The sequence below is a fragment of the Malassezia pachydermatis genome, assembly GCF_001278385.1.
Source record: "Malassezia pachydermatis strain CBS 1879 chromosome Unknown scaffold10, whole genome shotgun sequence".
Lineage (NCBI taxonomy): Eukaryota > Fungi > Basidiomycota > Malasseziomycetes > Malasseziales > Malasseziaceae > Malassezia > Malassezia pachydermatis.
In genome coordinates, this window is record NW_017253147.1 from 61,213 (window position 1) to 80,887 (window position 19,675).

A 19,675-nucleotide genomic window follows, 5' to 3' on the forward strand; every position below is an offset into this window, starting at 1 on the left:
TGTAGCACGTGCATCGTCACTGGGCTCGTCTATGGCAGGTCTTCTTCCATGTGGAGGAGAGTCTCCGCATGGGCCGAGGTACGCGTATGGGCAAGCAGGTCGTGCAAGGCAGGGCAGGCCGACGCGCATGGCGCCAGGTGGACCAGCACACGTAGCGCTGCATGAATGAGCTCGTTGAACTTTTCGACTTCTTGCTTGGTCGCATTGTCGCGCAGCTTACGGCTGAGAATCGCTTGCAAAGGCGCTACGACGTCATCCACCTGACCTAGCAGCCCTTGGCCCGCGAGGTCTGTCAAGCGGACCATCATGAGACATCCTAGCAGCTTGACACTGTCGTCGTCTTTCAATGCGCGGACGACACATTGGACCATGTCGACGACATGCAGGCCGGCCCAATGCGCATCCATCAACGTAAGCAGAGTCTCGTATGCATTCTTGCGCAGATCCAAGCCGTCATCCTGAATGACAGTGAACGGCCCCATAAGCACCTTGCGCTTGAGTTCTTCCCGCTCCCACGTAGCCTCGTACAGCAGTGGAAGGATCTGATGGGAGTACATCGAGAGTAGATCCGCACGACTGTTGATACCAGCGCGCAGCGCCATAACAGCCGCACGACGTACACGCAAATCTGCATCGCCCAGCGCCGCTACAAATACACCCACATGTGCATGAAGCATGGCATCCAGCGTATGTATACGGTCCAACGAGTACATGGAGCGCAGTGCATTCAGCGCCATCACACGCACACTGGCCTCCGATGCCTGCACCAAGGGCACCACCTCTGCAAACCGAGCCGGGTCTTCCAGCACGATGCGCGCTATGCAGTCGGCACAGGCGTCTGGTGCGACCTCAGCGAGGGGCATCGATGTGAGACTGGGCCATACCTGCGGCGCCCATTCCCGCACTTGGGCATCAGGGGCCATCAGCAATGCTTCGCGCAAGATTTGCACCGCCTCGCCATCATCTTCGCGCATCGCGTGCAAAAGCGATGAGAGGAATTGCGCATCGCCTAGTAGCATACCGCCCATAGCGACCAATCGCCCTGGCACGTCGCTTTGCTTTGCTTTGGCAAAGATCGCCGAAGCGTCAGGCCACCCCGCTAGCATGCCTTGGCGGCCTAGTTCGCCCACCGTGTAGTATCCAAGCGTCTGTGGTGCCTGCTCGGGCGACTGGATCAGGACCTCGACGCGCCCCAGGACGGATGGCAGTGCCTCGCTGGCCACGGCCGCCGCACAGAGGCATCGTGCAAACATACGTGGCGTCTGAGCACTGCGATCTGTGCCTTGCGACTCCCATGCCCGTTCCAATGCGCCAACCAGAGCAGGTGCAATGGCGTCTTCGGCGGACGCAAGCGATGTCAGCAGAGCACATAGCGCATCGAGGGCCGAGGACGAGATCTGTGCCAGTTGCGGCAGTAGAGACGGCAGGATGGTGTCCGCCACCGTACGTGCCACGCGTGGGTCATGCTGCACCGCCCACTCGGCTAGCATCAATGTGGGCGCTAGCGTAGCGGCTTCGGCTGGCGGGCTGCCCAGCGCTAGCACTTGAAGTACCGTAGGCTGCGCTTCTTGTTGGAGTTGCTTGGCTATGCTGTGCAGCGCGTGGAGAGCCATCACACCCACATCAGCGCGTCGCGTCGCTTCCGCCAACGGCGCGAGGCATTCACGTGCAAAGGCCTGGACCACTGCCACGTCACGCAGCGAGACGCTGGTCATTACATCCTGTACCACCTGGATGCATCGAGCTCGTGTCATCTCCTGCGTGAGGCGTGTGTAGACTAACGCCAGCATCTGCTCCATCCGTGGTCCCAGTGCCGTGGCTAGCGTGCACAGTGCTACATCCACGGCAACCAAGCAGGCATCACGGACCGATGCGTCTGTGTCTGTCTGTGCCAAGCGAGTACCCACCACGTCGCACAGTTCATACGCGCAACTTGGATCGCTCGGTGCCACGTACTGCAGAAAGCTGGTGGCTGTGGTCAATGCTTCCATCACAGTACGGTGGTGCGTCGATGCCATCATCGCCGCCAACGCCGCAGCTGCCCTCGGCGCTTGGGACTGCACTACGCCCGGGACTGAGGTGCACAGGTGCCGCAACAGCACAGCCCCTGCCATAGGACGTCCATGCTGCTGGGCATCTTTCATTGCTCCCAGGGCCAACTCCAAGGCTTTTTCAGGCATGGGCAGCGAAGGGCCCAAGATCGATGCCATCTGCGCCACCGCTTCCAATGCAGCCAGCTGCAGGGTAGAGCCACGCCATGCACACACGGTCGGAACGATATGGCTGTGCGACGAGATAGCATCCGGCGAGACTTGGAGTACATGGACCAGCGCACTGAGTGCTTCTGTACGCACGGTCTCTTCTCTCTCATTCAAACGCGAGGCCAGTGTCGCACACATGTAGGCTGCTGAGGAGGTAACAAAGTGAGCATGGTCGGTAAAAATTTCGTCAATCAGACGGCATGCATTTCGACGAACACGCCACGACAAGTCGTCGTCGTCTGACATTTCGTCCAGGAGATCGTCGTCGTCGTCGTCATCGATATCCTCATCGCCATCGTCGTCCATGCCTTCCATCCTGTTCGGATCATACGTAGCTTGCGCAGCCGCTGCATCCAAAATGGCATGCAAGGTATCGTGTTCACTCACACATCCACGGACCAACGCTTGCAAAGCCGATAGGCACGACTCACGAAAGTCTTCCGAGTCCTCTTTTTCATCTGCTCGCTGCAACGCTTCCAACAGATCATAGGCATACTGGGATCCATTCTGTACCAAACGCTGAGGCACTTCGCGAGCCAACGTGCCAAGCAGTTGTACGGACGCCGCCTCCGTCGTAAAGGGCGGATGGAGCCCTGCCAGACCTCGCGTTACCATCGCGGACATGGTCGAGGTACTGCACACATGGGACAATGTGCCTATCATTAGCAAAATACCCACACGTACCTAGACCTTGGATGGCTCGGCGCACCACGGCAGCACGTCGGTCGGCCATGTGCGTCAGCCACGTTTCGGCCACCGATTGCTCCCACGCTGGCTGGCCTGCGATGACCTTGCCGAGGTGGTACACCAAATCATTCATCGAGTCCAACGCACTCGTCTGTAAGCCATCTGTCGTTGATTCCACTTGCTCTGTGAGCTGTGGCACAAGCGCTTGGACCACCTTTTCGCTGCTGCTTGTCGCTTTCTCCCCAGCCTTAGCCACCTCTGTCATCATGGTCCGCAGTGCTAAGATTAGCATGTCTAGAGCATACCTAGGCATCCGATATCACGCTCTTCTTCGTCGCTTGAGCGAGCAGCCTTGCACAATGCCTCTAAAATCGCAGCAAAGCTCGTAGGCCGAACCTTCAGTGTACATGTGCCGAGTCTGCGCAAGTAAGCAGGCACACCACGTACGTCGTCACAGCCATGTTCTTCACCTCCGAATTCGTATCGCCTAGCAATGCCAGGGTCTGTGCTACGACCGCTGGCTCTGTCTTTTCGTCCAACGGGTGGTATGCATAAGTCTGCGATAGCGTTGACACCAAATCGTTCAGTGCCATATATCTAGACTGTGAGAGAATCGACGTATGCATACCGCAAGTCGGAATCTGTGGATTTCATCTAGATCTAAGCGTGCAACTTGGCACCTACCTTGTCCAAGAGCGCCTGCACATTTGTACTGCTCACCCCCATCGTGTCAAAAGCGCAAGGTACGATGCGTCGCAGGTTGGCCGGGACCTCCACTTCTACTTACGCCCTATGGGTTACGACGATGGCGTTTTCCGGCGCGTTGCGTGCGAGTGTCTTCGCCTTCATCGTCGTCGTCGTCGTCGTCGACATCGTCGACATCATCATCTTCCTCGTCGTTCCCTGAGGTATCCTGGGTCGAGGTGTCTTTCCCGATCGTGGCCATATGATCCCAGACTTCGTCGTCTTCCGCTTCCACGTCGGAAGGTGCATCATCCACGCTACGCTGCGGATCTTGTGCCAGCACCATGCCGTGTTCCACACCGGTGAAACACTGCTGCAACATCGTGCCACGACGCCTTTGTCCCTTGCCGTAGGCTTCGCCCGTATCAAAGATGCGAATGAGATGGTCCAACGAAGCACCGACGACCAACGGAGAAGCAGCGCCTTGTGGTTGGATGGTCAAGACATCCGTTAGTGTGCCGGTAATGTCCTTGTATTGGAACAGGACACGACCTGTACTTGCATCTACCATGGACAGGTGCCGCGCTGTATCGCCAACGAAGATGGCCTTCTCACATTCACTCACATGCAAGACACGCACCGATCCTTGGTTTTTGGGGAGGACTTGCCACTCGTGGGTATGCCGCGGTTTCTTGCTGGGCTGATAGGTCCGCAAGATTCCGTCCTTGGTGCCTACGACCACATGCATCGTGTCCCAGGAAGCGGGCTCCTCGGTCGACGGCGGCAGGAAGCCAATGGCGTGAATTAGAGGTGGCCGCGCTAGCGATAGATGGTCGTTGGGCAGATTTTTCGCACGCCACACTTCGCCAGGGAGCAGTTCACGTTGCTTACCGCCCTTGGAGGACGACGCTCGCTTCTTTCCTGTCTGTACAGTCTCCTCCCCTTTTTCTTCTGTGTTGGCCAACGTCGTCTGCCCTGTGTAATGCGCGAGGGTGCTTGAAATATCCCATACCGACAACAAGACTTGCTCACCACCATACACAAAATGCGTGGGGGAGGTGGATGACGGGGGGTAAAATGCTACATGGTGCAGCGGACTCGCTACAGACCACGTACAAGCACGTTCTTCCAGTTCCTCCGTGGAAGCGGCTGCCAATTCGTCCATACTTTGATAGGACAGAAGCGGTACGTAGCGGAAGAAGCCACCGGATGTACACGAGAAGAGGCCCCTGGGCGTTAGTGAAGGACATACGTACGTCTCTGTCCATGCCAAGCCGACCCATCGTTCTACGCCGACACGCATACGTGTCTCTTTGATGGTGCACAGCAGCGTGCCTGTTTTATCGTCGTCGCCACCAACGCGGGGCGCAGCTATCAAATCAATCGTAGAATTCTTACGTGCGACGGCCATCTGTGGTAAGTCCTCGCCGCATACGTACCACACAACGTGGTTCGTCCCACGGCATCCTTTTGCACACTAGCGCCTGGCATGCCATGCCTGGGCCGTATTTCGAGCCAGACACTTTGATCTCTTCGTACGAATTGCTTCGGGTATACAGTGCCTTGATGCGTCCTGTAGACTCTCCCACAAAGATACGAGCATTGGGCAGCTGGGCACCCATACTGGCCCTTTTTTCGTCGACCATCGGTCGTGGAAAAGGTAGGTAAGAGTGGAGGTGCAAAGCCTTGCATCTTTTTTTTTCGGCAACTCCACGTTTCTGCCACCTTCGCAGCGGTGCTACGTATCGTCGTCTCGTCGTCCCTATATCGGCAGGAGAGTGGGTCCCATCGTAGGAAGGTCTATGGACGTTCTATTTATATCGTAGTCTCCGTCTCAGTCACTATCTTGGCAGCGTCCGCGTTGTCTGTCTCAGACGACAGGGGCGTCTTCTCCGCGGTGGTCACGGCCTTCACCTCGACGTCCACAGGTGGCAGGCTCCGTGTCCCACTGGCTTGCCGCTGTCGTGATACAGAGGGATGGGATGGTGGCGGCGGTAAGCGACGGATTTCTTCCTTTTCTTTCCGCTCGAGTGCCTCGTCGAACTCGTCCTTAATGCCTGCTCGCTCCATCGCTTCCATCTGCTCGGGCGTGGGGGGCAAATGAATGTGTTCACCTTCCTTCAGTGTGCCCAAAGTCTCTTCCCATGCCTCATTGTTATTCGGGCCGGTAGGCATCGATCGTAGGTACTCTATCTTTTCCAGCTCGCCGGCTTGAGCTACACCGTACTCGGCCTCGCGCAAAGCACGGTACAGAGGCTCTGCCGCTTCTGGGATTTTCACCTTGCCGTCCAGAATATCGCCAGCCTTGATGCCAGGCCAGTAGTATACACGTTCGTTCTCGTCGAATCGGTCCAAGAACGCCTGGCCCGTTACTTCAATGCCAGCGTAGAAGCCACGTGAGTTCACGTACGAGTAGATGGGCGAGATCTTGGTCTTGATGTCCAAGCTGCTGTTCAGCGGCGTGCCCAGCGGGCCGGACGAGACCACCGTCTCGGCGGTGATGGCGAACTTGTGTGTCCGGAACGAATTGAGCATTTCCTCCGTGTTGATAATCAGGATGATCTGGCATTAGTAAGGCGCATACGCACATCCACGATATCTAGACCGATCACAAAACCGGCCGAATAGTAGTTGGGGCAGATACACGACGGCGGCGACCACGAGCCATCAGGCAGGCGGCCCAGCAGGAGACCTGTGCCATTCATACCACCGAAGGGCGCCAAGGCCGACTTCATACTGGTATAGATACAGATGCCTTTGGCATCGCGAATGACCTGGGGCGGGATTTTTTTTCTGGCGATGTGAGCTAGGATGTGTCTCCACGTACTTGACAATGGGGGAGCTCTTCTTATCTTGACGCACGGCGATGCCCTCTTCCGTGAACGTGCGGAGAATCCGCACACACTTTTCCACTTCCTCGGGAAAATCGTTCGACGACGGCCAGAACCGTTCCGCTCCCAACCCTGTGGCATGAGTGCGAGCGTGGGTACGTACGCTTCGATGCGGAGTTGGCATATCCTGCAGCCCAATCGTTGATTGCAACGCCCTTGTTGGCCACGGACTCGCCCCAGACCTGCCACCGGCTCTTTTCCTTCGCTTTACGCTCCGGTACCGATGGATTGTCTTTGTGCTGCGGCGGTGGCAGAGGTGGTGTGGACATAATGCACACGCTCAGGGACAACGTACTACGGTGGTCGGTGCCTCCTCGGTCGTAGCGTGCGCGAGCGGCCTACCTCCACGTGGGGCAAGTCACGTGATCATATCGGCGCGTCGCGTTGGTGTTGCTTTGGACGCCCTCGGTGTTTCGTGCGTACGTGGAGCCACGATGTCGATGGACGCGGCCCGCAGTCGGCATGGCATGCCGAAGGGCCCTCTCGTTTCGTACCTCTGTGACGTGGTACTGAACGACTTGGCTAAGAGTCAGGGTATGTGTTGGTGGTGTGTCTGGCTGACGACACAGTGCCTCGCCTGGAAGTCCTGCTTCATCAGCTGGGCCAGCAAGTGTATGCATCGTCGCATCCCGACGAAGACAAGAAGGCCGGGCTGACGGGCCTACGTGGTGAGCCGAGCCCGGTGGTGAGCGAGGTATGTAGAGAGTGGAGCTCTGACACAGACGGCGAGCGTGTTTTCCAATGGCGACGTGAAAGTGACCAAGGCGTTGGAGTATGCCCTAGCCGAGCTCATGACGACGGAGCGCAGCTATGTGGCCCGTTTGGAGGCGTTGTACAACGTATGTTCTAGTCTACTCACAGCAGCGATACGCTACGCCGCTTCTGCAGTTGGCCAAGGACAAAGATACACAGATCATTCCCAGCAAGGAGGCCGAGGCGATCTTCAGCAATGTGGGCGATATCCTCGCGGCGAACAAGATGATGCTGGTGGAGCTGGAGGTGGAATACGAGCAGGGACCGCAGCAGCTGGCCTCCGTGGTAGGCGATATCCTTCTGCGCAATGTACGTGGCCGACCTACATACTAACAGTAGATGCACATGTTCGACTGCTACGTCGCCTACTCGGCCCACTTTGAGCGTGCGCAGCATACGTACAACCAGATGCTCAAGCACCGTGGCTTCCGCGAGTACATTGAGCGGACGCAGCACTCGACGCATGACCTCGGGAATGCCGGCTTGCGTGAGCTGATGATCGAGCCTATGCAGCGTATTCCTCGGTATCAGCTGCTGATCAGCAACCTTCTCAAGCACTATCCTACAGAATCGACGCAAGCCCAGCAGCTGCAGGACGCATCGGCCGTCGCGACGATCATTGCGTCGCGACGCCTGAGCGAGGGGGAGCGTCAAGCAGCGGTGCTGTGGAGCTGCCAGCGCACGATCAATCGCTTCCCGCCGGAACTCTCGAGTCCCGGCCGTGAATTGCTGGGATGCATTGATGTGGACGAGCCGACGTCTGAGACGGCGCCGTCCAAGGTGTTCACGACGCTGGGCTCCGTGCTGGGCCGCCGCTCTCGCTCGTCGTTGGCGCTGCTTGTGTTTACCGATGTGCTGGTCCTCGTCCAGCGTCATTCACGTACGCCGACCCATTTGTTGCTCGGCGTGCATGACCCTGACGCGCTGGCCGAGCGCATGCGTACATCGTACCAAAGTGCACCGACGCAGTCCAAACGGTCGGACTTGACGTTTGCCGGGATGGTTGACTTGATGGATGTCTGCGCCACGAGCGAGACCTCGCGTGAGCTCCAGTTTGTGTTTGAGCGTACGCTGCGTGGCAGCAACAACAAAGTGCTGCTTCGTCGCTTTGTGGATGCGATGCCCGACACGGATGGCTCGCACATTGCGCTGTTCCTTGAGTGTTTGTGGCGTGCTCAGGCGGTCCACCGCGCCCGCGGCACGTCGCTGGCCGTGCGTGAGAGCACGTCCATCTCGGCGTGTGGACCGCTGACGATGTTCTGGACGTTGTACACTCGTTCGCAGTACCAGCGCCTGGAGGCCAAAGAGCGTCTGCTGCTGTACATTGGCGCCACCGACTCGAGGCTCTTGGAGACGTACAAGCGGTCCAACGAGATCTGCGTGGCGCTGGATCTGAAGGACGAGGTCGATGCCTGCACCGTGACCATTTCGCGCGACTGGGGTATCAAGACACGTCGCGCGCTGTGCTCGCTGCGCGATGTGCCTCGTGTGTGTGCCGACTTGCTGGTCCTCCCTACGATCCCGCCATTGCCGGAGGCGCCAGCTCCTACGCCGGCCGCGTTGGTGCCTACGAAAGCCGCGCTTCCACGTTCCAAGCCCCTTCGTGGCGAGCGCCGCGCTGTGCCGGGTGTGCATCGCGCACGTAGTCTCGTGAGCGATCGGATCCGCGCGAGTATCCAGTCGAGTTTGGAAGCGATGCAAGAGTCGGAGCGGCAGAGCTCGACTGCTCTCGCCGCGACACGCAAGCGAAGTGGCCCCTTGGCCGACGTAAGCAATGTCGAGTCGCCGAAGCGTCGGGCGGTACGTGGCGCGTCGCACGGCTCTGAAAACGTCGCGATGCACGAGACGCCGCTGGCTGATAAGAAGGCGGACGCTCTGACCGACGATGCCGCCATGTCAGAGGTCGGTACGCCGACACGCAAGAGTCATACGCAGCTGAGTATGTATGCGGACGACACGCTGGATCTCCCGAATCCCTTCCACGATCAAAGTGCCGTCTCGCATCCGTCGCCCATCCTTCCGGAGCCGGCGAAGCCTGGCGAAGAGGACGACGAGATGCCGGACGTGCGTGCTGCGGCCGATGCCTCTTTGGCGACCAAGTCGGATGGGGCCGACGTGTCTGCTGCGACGCACAGTACAGCCGACGCCGCACGTCCCGACGAGGCGGCGGCGGCCGCAGCGCAGAGCATGGCGGAGGACGAGATGTCCACATCCACGTCCACGTCGTCTGCGACTGCGACTGCAACTGCGACTGCGACAGTGCCAGAGGACGTGGACGCGATGGACGAGCGTGCTTCGTTGGCCGACTCGGCGCCCACGACACCCAGCGAGGCGGCGGAGGCTGAGGCCGAGGCCGACGAGGTGCCGCCTGCGGTGCCGGGCAAGGACACGGCGAAGCTGCGTGACTACCAAGTCACAGAAGAAGAGATGCAGGCGATGCTGCGGCCTCTACTGGAGCACATCCAAGTCGCTCCGCGGCAGCAGCCGATTGTGCATGCCGGTCTGGGCCCGACGACCGAGCCGAAACAGGCGGAAATTGTGCCGGCGCCGCTGGATATCTCGTACGGCGCACTGTCTACGGTGCCGGAAGAAGACGGCCAGAACGTGGCGACGTCGGACCTTGATCGCTCGCTGCGGGTGCGCGTGCCGATGCCGTCCGAGGATGTCTCGCTCCTGCCTGACACACGCGAGAACGTCGGGATGCGGGAGGCGATCAAGCACCTGAATCACCAGATCACACTGTTGCGCCGCTATCGACCAGCGAAGCAGACAGCCGAGTGGGCGCAGGACTGGGCGCAGTTTAAGCAGGCTGTCAAGCAGCTCAACTATTCCTGGACGGATATGGAGCGCGCGTACGAAGACAACCAAATGGAGCTGGCCTCCCTGCGTCTCGCGCAGCCCGAGCATGACGACCGTGTGCATCTCACGCGCGAGGAGTACACGGACATCCAGGACCAGCTGAATGCGATTCTGCCGCTGCGCCTGCAGATCCAGAAGCTGACGAAGCGGTGCATGTCGCTCAAGGAGCTGGAGAAGGATGCGCGGCGCGAGAATGCCGAGTTGTACCATGTGTTTAATGAAGAGCTTGGGAAGTTGTACCAGCACAGTTTCCGGCCAGCGCACGACGAAATCGAGTTGCTGCGCAAGGAGCTGATCGAGGCCAAGGAAGAGATCAGCGCGTTGCGCACCGAGAACCGTGCGCTGCGTCTCCACAATGTGATGGGGGATTCATAGTGCATCGTAGTAACAAGTCTTGGTTTCGATCCTCCACTTTCCAGTAGCTCCACCATCATGGGCGACAACGAGCCGACGAAGTTTACGTTTGCGGTGGGGAAACTAGGTAGGTCGTCCCGTTCGCTGACAGCCAGATGCGGGGATTGTAGGTATTTCTGGCCGGCCCTTACCTCCAGGCCATCTTGATAGGCGAGCGGGCCTCGTTGATCGAGTTTCCCTCGCTCCTTCTTCCGCGGGGCGTCACGCTCGGCAGCGTCGTGGACATTCAAGTGACGCGCAACGAGGCGGACGAGCAGAAGAAGCGCGAAGAGTTTATTGGGCTGCAGGATGAGATCTTGCAAGTGTATGGCGTCAACAGTCCATCACGTACGTACCGCTATGGCCTCTGACCGCAGCGCCTGTGCTGCGTATTCGCAGTGTGACACAAACCACGCTGACGCTCGAGTGGGACCGCCTCAATCTGGCCACCGCCGATCTGTTTTCCCTTGATGTGATCCGCAATGGCGAGCGGATCGCCCAAGTCCCCTTCCCGAAGACCAGCACCACGACCAAACTTAGCGGGCTGAGTATGGACACGGAGTACACCCTCGAGCTGATTATGTACACGTCGGCAGGCACCTATGCGTCCGAGGAAGTCACAGTACGTACGCATACCATCGATGATCTGCATGGGATCCATGTGTGCCTCGGCCCTATCGCGGAGGCCCGCCTTGCCGAGGCGACCAAGAAGGTCATTGAGGCGATCGGCGCGTCATGGACGACGCAGGTCCAAATCGATACGACGCACTTGCTATGCACGCAGCCGCCCTCCAGCAGCGACGAGGAGCAGAAGAAGGCGTACGAAAAGGCCCTGAATCTCAGCTTGCCGATCGTCCAGCCTCACTGGCTTTTTGCGTGCCAGGAGCAAAAACGGTACGTGCGTTCTCTCTCACACCAGCATGGTCAACATTTCCGCCTTCTACCTCGATAGCATGCCGCCCAACGCCCTGCAAGTGCAAGGCCAAGTCTCTGCGCTGCTCGGTACTCCTCCGGATGCGACGTCTGAGCATGTACATCGCGTCGAGCCGAAGGCGCACCAGGCCGAGGCGTCGGACGACGACGATGCCGAGCCGGACGCTTCTCGTGCGAAGGAGGGACGCGTCCAAGAGAAGGACGCGAACCACGACGCGAAGGACGACGACGACGTGATTGACGATGCGAAGGACGCCGACGATGCGAAGGACGCCGACGACGCGAACGACAACGACGTGAATGACAACGCCAATGCGACGGCAATGCCGCCGCCCTCGTTTCCCCCCAAAGAGGAAAATTGGGAGTCGGCTGCGCCGTCTACCACGGCCGCGCACGATCACAACGACACAGACGACCAACTCGGTGCGGAGATGGAAAACATCGATCTCAACTAGACGTACACTACATCATAGGCGGGTATATATATTTCACTTCATGTGGTCGCAGAGATCGGACGAACGATCTCGTGCGCTTCGCGCTGCAGATCCTGCGCTCCGACCACGCCAGCATGCGCCCATGCCTCGAGCGCCGGCGCACTTTCCTCGTACGCGGTCTGCGCTTCCGTCGTAGCGTTGGCGTGCATGAGCTGCCGGAGACGGAGCGGTGTATGCGCCACAGCATCCACGTCCTTCGCCCAATCGATCATGCCCGGCGACGAGGCCGGTGTCGCGGTATCCAACTCGGTGAGTGGCTGCGTCGTGGCTTTGGCGACTTGGTCGGCCAACGCGGCGCGACTGGCCGCGAGGCCTTGGATGCCTTTGTGCATATGCCCGACCGTCTCGCTCGCCGCCACAAGTTCTTGGTGATGATTGTAGACCAAGCTTTGCCGATCGGCGTACAAGTCACGGATCCCTGCCGCGTAAGTAGGCTACACACGTACGTACCGTCTAGCATGCCGGCGGACATTTGCATGAGGTCATGCAGGTTCTTGGTCGTCGTGAGCTCGTGCAACGTAGGCTTCGGCGGCGGTATGGGCTCCGTCGCCTGCGCACTCTCTGCCTGTGTCTCGCTATGAAGTCCGTAAAACGCCTTGAGCGAGTGTGCCTTGCTGCTGGTCGCCATGGTAGGGCCCCACCAAGCGGCAGCGGCGGCGGTCGTATGATTAAGTAAGACGCCCTCGCTGCCCCATGCGGTGCAGCGCCGCCGCGGTCGTCGCTGCCCAGGCCGCCACGATGAAGCAGGAGCCTGGCATCAAGGCAGAGCCGGAAGATACCAAGCCCCGCGCTGGGCAGCGTGGGTATCGTGATATCCCGCTGTACTCCATGGGCGCGACGAATGCAATGACGCATCTGATGAAGTTTGCGAGTCACACTCGTGTGGATCCCAACCAGGAGACGCAATTTGTGCCGCCTGTCAAGCTGAATCGCAAGATGCCGTTGCGGCTCAAGATGCCGCCTGCGCAGCCTGGCGACGTCGTAGTAGACAAATGGGGCAAGCCTGTCATGGACAAGGACGGCCAGCCTCTGACGTGGCCTGCGCCCGGGTTTGACTTGGAGTCTGTTCGCCCGTATTTGGGCCTTGATCAGCCAAAGTAGGTACATGTGCTACTCACCGCAGGGTCCTCGACGAGGAGACAGGCGGCGGCTTCACACGCGCGAAGCCGTTCAAGAAACGTGTGCGCGAGGTGCACAAGTCCGGCAATGCAGCGCGACGTACCCGCAACGAAGAGTTTTACCCATGGGTCCTGGAAGATTTCGAGACGTCGCAGGAATGGGAGAGTGCACGCGAGCCGCTGCCCAATAGTCTGAAGATGTTGGAACAGTACTACTATGCAGAGAAGGAGCGCCGTGAGCATGGCACAGACACGAAGCCACGCATGCCGAAGAGCGAAGCGACGTCCTCGGCTGCGCACGGCCCGTCCTCCTCGCATGCGCCGTGGATCGGCCAGCTGGAAGGCGACTCGGACGAGAACTCTACGTCGCACCATGTGCTCTTTGTGTTTGACGAGCGCAATGCGGGCGGCTTCAAAGTCGTGCCGATTCGACGGCAGTACAAATTCATGCAGCTCCAAAAACATGCCCTGTCCAGCGAGCAGGTCGAAGAAGAGTTTGCACGGCAGCAGCGGTCCTCGGAGACGGACCGCTGGATGATGCGGTATCGGTACCAGACTGGCGCTGGCACAGGCGCCGTGGCTAGTGCGGGCCCGTCGCGTGCAGGCGCCGCCGCGGCGCGTATGCCGATGCTCTCGCTCCCTGGCCAGCCCTCGATGCTGGGATGGCAGAGCAGTGCGCGTCTGGTGGCAGTGCAAGGCGAGTCGCAGCATGGGCGGGACGACGACGACGACTTGTTTGGCGCGATGCCCAAGCAGGAGACGACGTACGATGAGCTGGACTTTGAAGAAGAGTTTGCCGACGACGAAGAGCGCATCGGCATGAACGACGAGGCCGAAGAAGCGGAGGCAAAAGAGCTGGACGAGCGGCTCAAGCGCGAAATGGTCGCGGATCATGTGGACGATATGGCGATCAAGCAGGAGCCGGACGACGATGCCGCGTACGATGCCGTGGCTGTGAACCGACGTAGCGGCGCGGCCGATCCCCTGTATGGCTCTGCCGCGACGTACGATCGGCATGATGACGCGATGCTCACGGGCAGTGGGCGTCAGATGCGCAAGATCATGAAAGCGCTAAGTCGGCGGGAAGGGCTGGATATGTACGACAGCGACGAAGAGGCGAAGAATCCGTACGCCAGTGACGAGTCGGACGACAATGAGGACTTGGACGTGCTGCATCCCGAGCGTGCGATCCTCGCGGCGCGCGAAGAAAAAGCGCGTGCGGAGCGCATGGCAGCGGCAGCGGCAGCGGCGGCGGCTACCGCGACGCCCACGTCGGCGCCGCCCAGTGGGACCCACACACCGGACCCGGACGCGAGCTTGAAACGCAAGAACGAGCTGCTTCGGCCTGGGCCGGACGAGCCCAAGAAGAAACTACGTACCGACTCGCGCGCAAGCTCGCCTGGCGCGGGGGGCACACCTGGGCGCGCGAGCTCGCCGCCGCGGCCCCTATCGCCGCTCGAGTCGGAAATTGCGCATCTCCTGTCGAACGGCGTGGTGGCCAGCACCTCTGACTTGGTCCAGCATTTCCGTGCGCGACTCAAGCAGGATGCCACGTTGAAAGAGCAGCTGAGTGCCGCGGTCAAGCGCATTGCGTACATGGACAAGAAAGACAACAAACTGAAGCTGAAAGAGGCGTACGCTATGGATGGCGGAGCATCTTCGCCGCGCGGCGGTCGCCCTGGATCAACGGCATAAGCTCTGCAGCGCACTGTGCATTGTACGCATTGAGCCATGCCTTTTCTGTAGCACTAAGTAGCGACATGTCCACCATATTCGTCGCGATCGGCACACGTGTCATCGTCTCGAACTCGAGCCACGGCACGCCGCCAAACGCGCGGTGTGTCTTGGCCTCCCTCACGAGCAAGACCGACTCAATGCGCACACCAAAATGGCCCTCTTCATAGTAGCCCGGCTGCGGTAAGAAGGTCGCACAACCTACCTCGTTGCTCAGCATCATCCCCGGCGCCAGCACGACGGGCGTCGACGCGCCGCCGGACGACGAGGAGAACCCATGCGGCCCTTCATGCACGTTCAAAAACGCGCCGATCCCATGCCCTGTGCCATGCAGGTAGTTGTACCCATCCTGGAACAGCGGCTGCCGCGCTAGCATATCCAGCTGCGCACCCGTCGTGCCCGCGGGGAACTTGGCCATCGCCAGGGCTATGTGGCCTTGCAATACACGCGCTGCGGTGAGTGTGAGCGTACATACTGTAAGCGCGTTTCTGCTCCGCGGTCGGCCGTCCAAAATGCATCTAGCGTCAGTCATCGTCGACGTACCGTGCGTGTGGTATCGATCGTACCGTCATGGTACTGCGGCCCTGAATCGTTCAGGTACGGCGTCGTACGGTCAAGGATCGGCGCCTGTGCCGCAGGCGTCTCGTAGTGCGGCAACGCCGCATTCTCGCCCGTCGCACTAATGGCATCGTACGCCTGCATGCCCGCATACAGCGGATCACTCGCGCGGCGCCGTGCCAACGCGTCGGCCGCCTCGCGCTCCGAAATCGAACGACCCGCCTTCACTTGCTCGTCGAGCCACGCGGCCCAACGCACCCATGCCGCACCGTCGCGGCGGTACGCCTGCCGCATCCCTTCAATCTCCACCTGGTTCTTGCACGCCTTCGCGAGCGCCAAGGGACTCGCCGCACTCAGGATCTTTGTGCGATTCGCGCCGCCTGCCTGTACCAGGGCATGCGAGGCACGCGCATGGACATAGATCGTAGGCAGCGGCGTATCACGCAGCCACCGCCAAATGTACTCGTACTTGTGCAGCGTCACTCGCATGCCGGCCAAGTAGATACGCACATGCCGAGAGAGCAGACGCTCGTCCACGAAGAGCGCCACATCGTCTTGCGTCACCGCGACATACGCAGGGAACACAGCTGCGGTCAGTCATCCCATACGTACGGTTGCATGGAATCGAGGCGCCACGTAGGTTGAGCAGCCATGCCACTTCGTCCAGCGCCGAGACAATGTACGCAGCCTCGCCGCGGCCTTGGTCGGCTAGCCACGCACGCAGCGCCGACAACTTCTCCGTGGCTTCGACGCCAGCGAACCGCATATCATGCTCGTAGATCGGCGCCCGCGTTGGCGCAGGTCGATCTGCGCCCCATACATCGTCGACCAAGTTCACATCGGGGAACGCCAAATGAAGACCCTGCGCCTGGAGCGACGTCTTCAGCGCCTTGGCTTCCACATGCGGGACCAACGTCGCATCCATACCGATATACGACCCCTTCGGCAGCGTATGCAGCCAGGCCGGCCAATCTTTCACATCCGCCGCGCCGACTTTGTGCAGCGTCCAATTCGGATCCAACTGCTGCTGCGCTTGGACATGATACCGTCCATCGGTGAAAAAGTGCGCACTGTCACGTAAGACCACCACCGTCGCTGTGCTCCCGGTAAACCCAGACACAAAGCGCAAGCGGCGATCACACTCCGCCGCATACTCCGACCCATGCGCATCCTCGGTCCCGATCACGTACGCGTCGACCCCACACGTCTTCATACACGCCCGCAGCGAGGCCAAGCGCTCCGTCGTGTCTGTCACTCGCACCTCGGACGCGTACGCATCCAGCAACGCACGCTTTTCGTCCATTGTCGTCGACGACGGTCGCGAGGCTACACACCCCATCGTGGTCGTACAGTGAAGGGCCTCGCAGCCTGGCCGCCTCCAGAGCCGCACGTCCTCCACATCTGCACGGCCCTACGACGCCTCCCTGTCTACCATGACGTCGTCGCCCTCCCCTGCCGCGGCGAGTGTCGCGTACGTACGAACCCACACTGACGCATCACCAGCTCGGCGGCACCGCCAGCGAGGCGTGAGAAGAACTTTGAAGAAACGATGAAGGAGTTCGATACTGTGCCGCTGTTCATGCGTCATTTGCCGCAAGAGGAAGGCAATACCGCGCTGGAAGCGCTCCAATCGCTAGCCCACGAAGGCAAACCCGATGGTACGTACATGCCTCCTGACAAAAGATGTCGCAGAAAACTTCAAGAATCAAGGCAACGATTATTTCCGTGGAAAGCGATACCGCGAGGCGCTCTCGTTTTACCACCAGGGCCTCGATGCGAAGCCAGACGACGCCAAGTTGAAGGAATCACTTTTCCTCAACGTCGCCGCATGCGAATTGGAGCTGAGTACGTACCTGTATTCTAACTAGGAGAAAACTACGGACGAGCCTTGCATGCCGCTCGGAACGCCATCCAAGTCAATCCACGCTCGGTCAAGGCCTTATACCGTGCAGCGCGTGGCTTCCTAGCATTGGATCGCGTCGACGATGCCGATGGATGCTGCGAGCTTGCGTTGGAATTGGATCCAAGCAACGTAGAGATTGTGCGCATGCGCGAGCGTGTGCAGGAACGCGCGAAGCAGCTCCAAAAGCGCCAGACAGAGCGAGAGGAACGCCAACGTCGTGACACACTCGAGCAGGAAGCGCTTAAAGTCGCCTTCGTGGTACGTTTGTCTGTCATGCTAACGACTAGGCTCGTGGACTTTGGCTCGAGACCAGCGACGATCCACCAGACAATCCGACACCCGCGCACTTTGATCCACAGGAGCGTCCCTCGTACGCCCGGTCTGATATCCCTTTGATCGGCGCCCCTGAGCCTTGGCGTGCCCCGGATCCCATTCGCACGCCTGTGATTTTCCCTGTGATGTTTTTGTACCCGCAGCACAATACGTCCGACCTCGTGTCTGAGTACCAAGAAGATACGCCCGTCGGCATGCATCTTGATGTCATGTTCCCACCGGAAGCCCGCGGGTCACTGCCATGGGATCCGAAGGGCGAATACGTATCGAGCAACTTGTCGGTGATTGCCAAAACCCACAAAGGTCGACTGTTGCGTGTGGGCCATAAACTATCGCTACGTGCGCTATTGGACCAAGGTGCCAAAGACAGCGAGACAGGCGACCCTCAAGATCGAGATGGGATTGTACTGCGTGATGGCATCATCGATCTCGTGGTCTTGCCCAAAGGCTCGGCGGCCGAAGCGACGTGGATCGCCGAGAACAAGGTCCGTGCCTCTTCATAGTCACGTGCATATAAAAACGAGGCGCGACGCGTCTTGGTTCAGGCTGTGTGTAGTACGTACGATGGCCACAGAGAGTGAGCGCGTAGGCGCTGCGCCCCTCGCATTGGAGGAGACGACCCCTATACCCAAAGCGACCGAGGGAGACGACTCCATGCGTCTGTACTTTGAAGCGAGTTCCGATGATAGCCAGCGTGATATGTATGAAGGACGCGACGAAGAAGTATGTATGCCACGACGACGTACCTTACCTCTCCGCAAAGACCATGGAGCGCCTCGAGGAGGAAATACAGCATTTGCACGATACCGTGGACGGGCTGGAGAACTACCAAATCGTGGACAAGTTGGGCGAGGGTACATTCTCCACCGTGTACAAGGCCATTGATGTTCATCATGACATGTATAGCAATGCGCCTTGGTTCAAAAGCAATACCGTGAAAATCATGCCGCGTGTATCTAAAAGCACAACGGTGTACGTTGCCTTGAAACGCATCTATGTCACGTCCAGCACGGCGCGTATCCTCAATGAGCTCGAAATTATGGAGTCACTACGTGGTCAGCCGTACATCTCGTACCTCATTACGGCGTTTCGTTCTGCGGACCAAGTGATTGCTGTCATGCCATACAGTCGGCATACCGAGTTTCGTGTACGTATAGCGCTTACTTACCTCAGGACTACTACAGGATTATGCCCCTTTCGGACTTGCCCTATTACTTTTACTGCCTGTTTTCTGCGCTAAGTGCCATGCATGAGCAAGGGATTATGCATCGCGATGTCAAGCCTGCCAACTTTCTGTACGATCCACGCACAGGCTACGGAACGTTGTGTGACTTTGGGCTGGCCGAGCGGCTCGAGGCCAGTGAATGGCTTGGGAAATGCCACCATACCTGTCCGACGCCTGATCATCTTCACGGTAAGCAATCGGTCAATCAGTCGACGCATAGCACCCATCTACTCCCAGGAGGTGCGCTCTCACGTACCGAGGATGCGAAAACTCATACCACATACGTGGCGCGAAACGCCCTCATGGGCCCACCGGACCGTGTCGGCTACTTACGCAACGATCCACGGCCTAGTGTTCGTGCGAATCGAGCTGGCACACGTGGGTTTCGTGCCCCAGAAGTCTTGTTCAAATGCCCTGACCAGACACCAGCGATTGATATCTGGTCAGCAGGGATCATTCTTCTCTCGATCCTTCTTCGGCGCTTTCCCCTGTTTAACGCGAACGACGATACGGAGGCTTTGTTGGAACTTGCTACCATCTTTGGCCAGCGGCGAATGGAGCAGTGTGCCATGTTGCACAACCGTACGTTCTCCTGCAATTTGCCAACAGTGGACCATGCAGGCCGCCGCGTCCCTGATTTGATCCAACATATTCGCCCTGAGCTCTTCGAACCACCGGCCGATCATCCCGATCCGACGGACTACCGACAGCAAGTGCAGCAAGTGGTCCATCTGGCGAGTGTATGTCTCTATTTGGACTGCACACGGCGATGGACAGCCCAGCGCCTCTTAAAGCATGCGTTCTTTAACGAACTAACGAACGACTAAGTAGATATACCCTCATTTCTGT

At 59.2% G+C, this 19,675-nt stretch overlaps 8 protein-coding genes across 8 annotated transcripts; 4 read left to right on the forward strand and 4 right to left on the reverse strand.

Moving 5' to 3' along the window:
- Window positions 1-29: 29 nt before the first annotated feature.
- Window positions 30-5,278, reverse strand: Malapachy_0393 (cullin-associated nedd8-dissociated protein 1-like protein; the record flags this gene model as incomplete). Its single annotated transcript, XM_018134914.1, has 9 exons — window positions 30-2,917; window positions 2,946-3,227; window positions 3,254-3,366; window positions 3,396-3,545; window positions 3,577-3,602; window positions 3,633-3,647; window positions 3,976-4,861; window positions 4,889-5,043; window positions 5,072-5,278. 9 exons carry the CDS (start codon window positions 5,276-5,278, stop codon window positions 30-32), a joined length of 4,722 nt encoding a protein of 1,573 aa, XP_017990309.1.
- A 169-nt stretch (window positions 5,279-5,447) lies between these two features.
- Window positions 5,448-6,792, reverse strand: Malapachy_0405 (hypothetical protein; the record flags this gene model as incomplete). The annotated part of the gene is made up of 4 exons (XM_018134926.1): window positions 5,448-6,194; window positions 6,221-6,425; window positions 6,460-6,595; window positions 6,627-6,792. The coding sequence occupies 4 exons, from the start codon at window positions 6,790-6,792 to the stop codon at window positions 5,448-5,450; spliced, it is 1,254 nt and encodes a 417-aa protein (XP_017990256.1).
- Window positions 6,793-6,957: 165 nt separating this feature from the next.
- On the forward strand, window positions 6,958-10,510 carry Malapachy_0371 (rho guanine nucleotide exchange factor gef2; the record flags this gene model as incomplete). The annotated part of the gene is made up of 5 exons (XM_018134892.1): window positions 6,958-7,057; window positions 7,093-7,217; window positions 7,246-7,362; window positions 7,388-7,585; window positions 7,616-10,510. 5 exons carry the CDS (start codon window positions 6,958-6,960, stop codon window positions 10,508-10,510), a joined length of 3,435 nt encoding a protein of 1,144 aa, XP_017990281.1.
- A 1,444-nt stretch (window positions 10,511-11,954) lies between these two features.
- Window positions 11,955-12,583, reverse strand: Malapachy_0412 (hypothetical protein; the record flags this gene model as incomplete). Its single annotated transcript, XM_018134933.1, has 2 exons — window positions 11,955-12,373; window positions 12,406-12,583. The coding sequence occupies 2 exons, from the start codon at window positions 12,581-12,583 to the stop codon at window positions 11,955-11,957; spliced, it is 597 nt and encodes a 198-aa protein (XP_017990234.1).
- A 110-nt stretch (window positions 12,584-12,693) lies between these two features.
- On the forward strand, window positions 12,694-14,768 carry Malapachy_0376 (transcription factor tfiif complex alpha subunit tfg1; the record flags this gene model as incomplete). The annotated part of the gene is made up of 2 exons (XM_018134897.1): window positions 12,694-13,052; window positions 13,079-14,768. 2 exons carry the CDS (start codon window positions 12,694-12,696, stop codon window positions 14,766-14,768), a joined length of 2,049 nt encoding a protein of 682 aa, XP_017990284.1.
- Malapachy_0356 (creatinase aminopeptidase) lies at window positions 14,713-16,704 on the reverse strand (the record flags this gene model as incomplete). The annotated part of the gene is made up of 4 exons (XM_018134878.1): window positions 14,713-15,257; window positions 15,283-15,295; window positions 15,351-15,952; window positions 15,978-16,704. The coding sequence occupies 4 exons, from the start codon at window positions 16,702-16,704 to the stop codon at window positions 14,713-14,715; spliced, it is 1,887 nt and encodes a 628-aa protein (XP_017990319.1).
- A 94-nt stretch (window positions 16,705-16,798) lies between these two features.
- Malapachy_0345 (40s ribosomal protein s7) lies at window positions 16,799-18,104 on the forward strand (the record flags this gene model as incomplete). The annotated part of the gene is made up of 5 exons (XM_018134867.1): window positions 16,799-16,836; window positions 16,869-17,023; window positions 17,049-17,210; window positions 17,237-17,526; window positions 17,556-18,104. 5 exons carry the CDS (start codon window positions 16,799-16,801, stop codon window positions 18,102-18,104), a joined length of 1,194 nt encoding a protein of 397 aa, XP_017990296.1.
- Window positions 18,105-18,165: 61 nt separating this feature from the next.
- On the forward strand, window positions 18,166-19,653 carry Malapachy_0336 (kinase-like protein; the record flags this gene model as incomplete). Its single annotated transcript, XM_018134860.1, has 3 exons — window positions 18,166-18,324; window positions 18,365-18,748; window positions 18,775-19,653. 3 exons carry the CDS (start codon window positions 18,166-18,168, stop codon window positions 19,651-19,653), a joined length of 1,422 nt encoding a protein of 473 aa, XP_017990228.1.
- Between the last annotated feature and the right edge of the window lie 22 nt (window positions 19,654-19,675).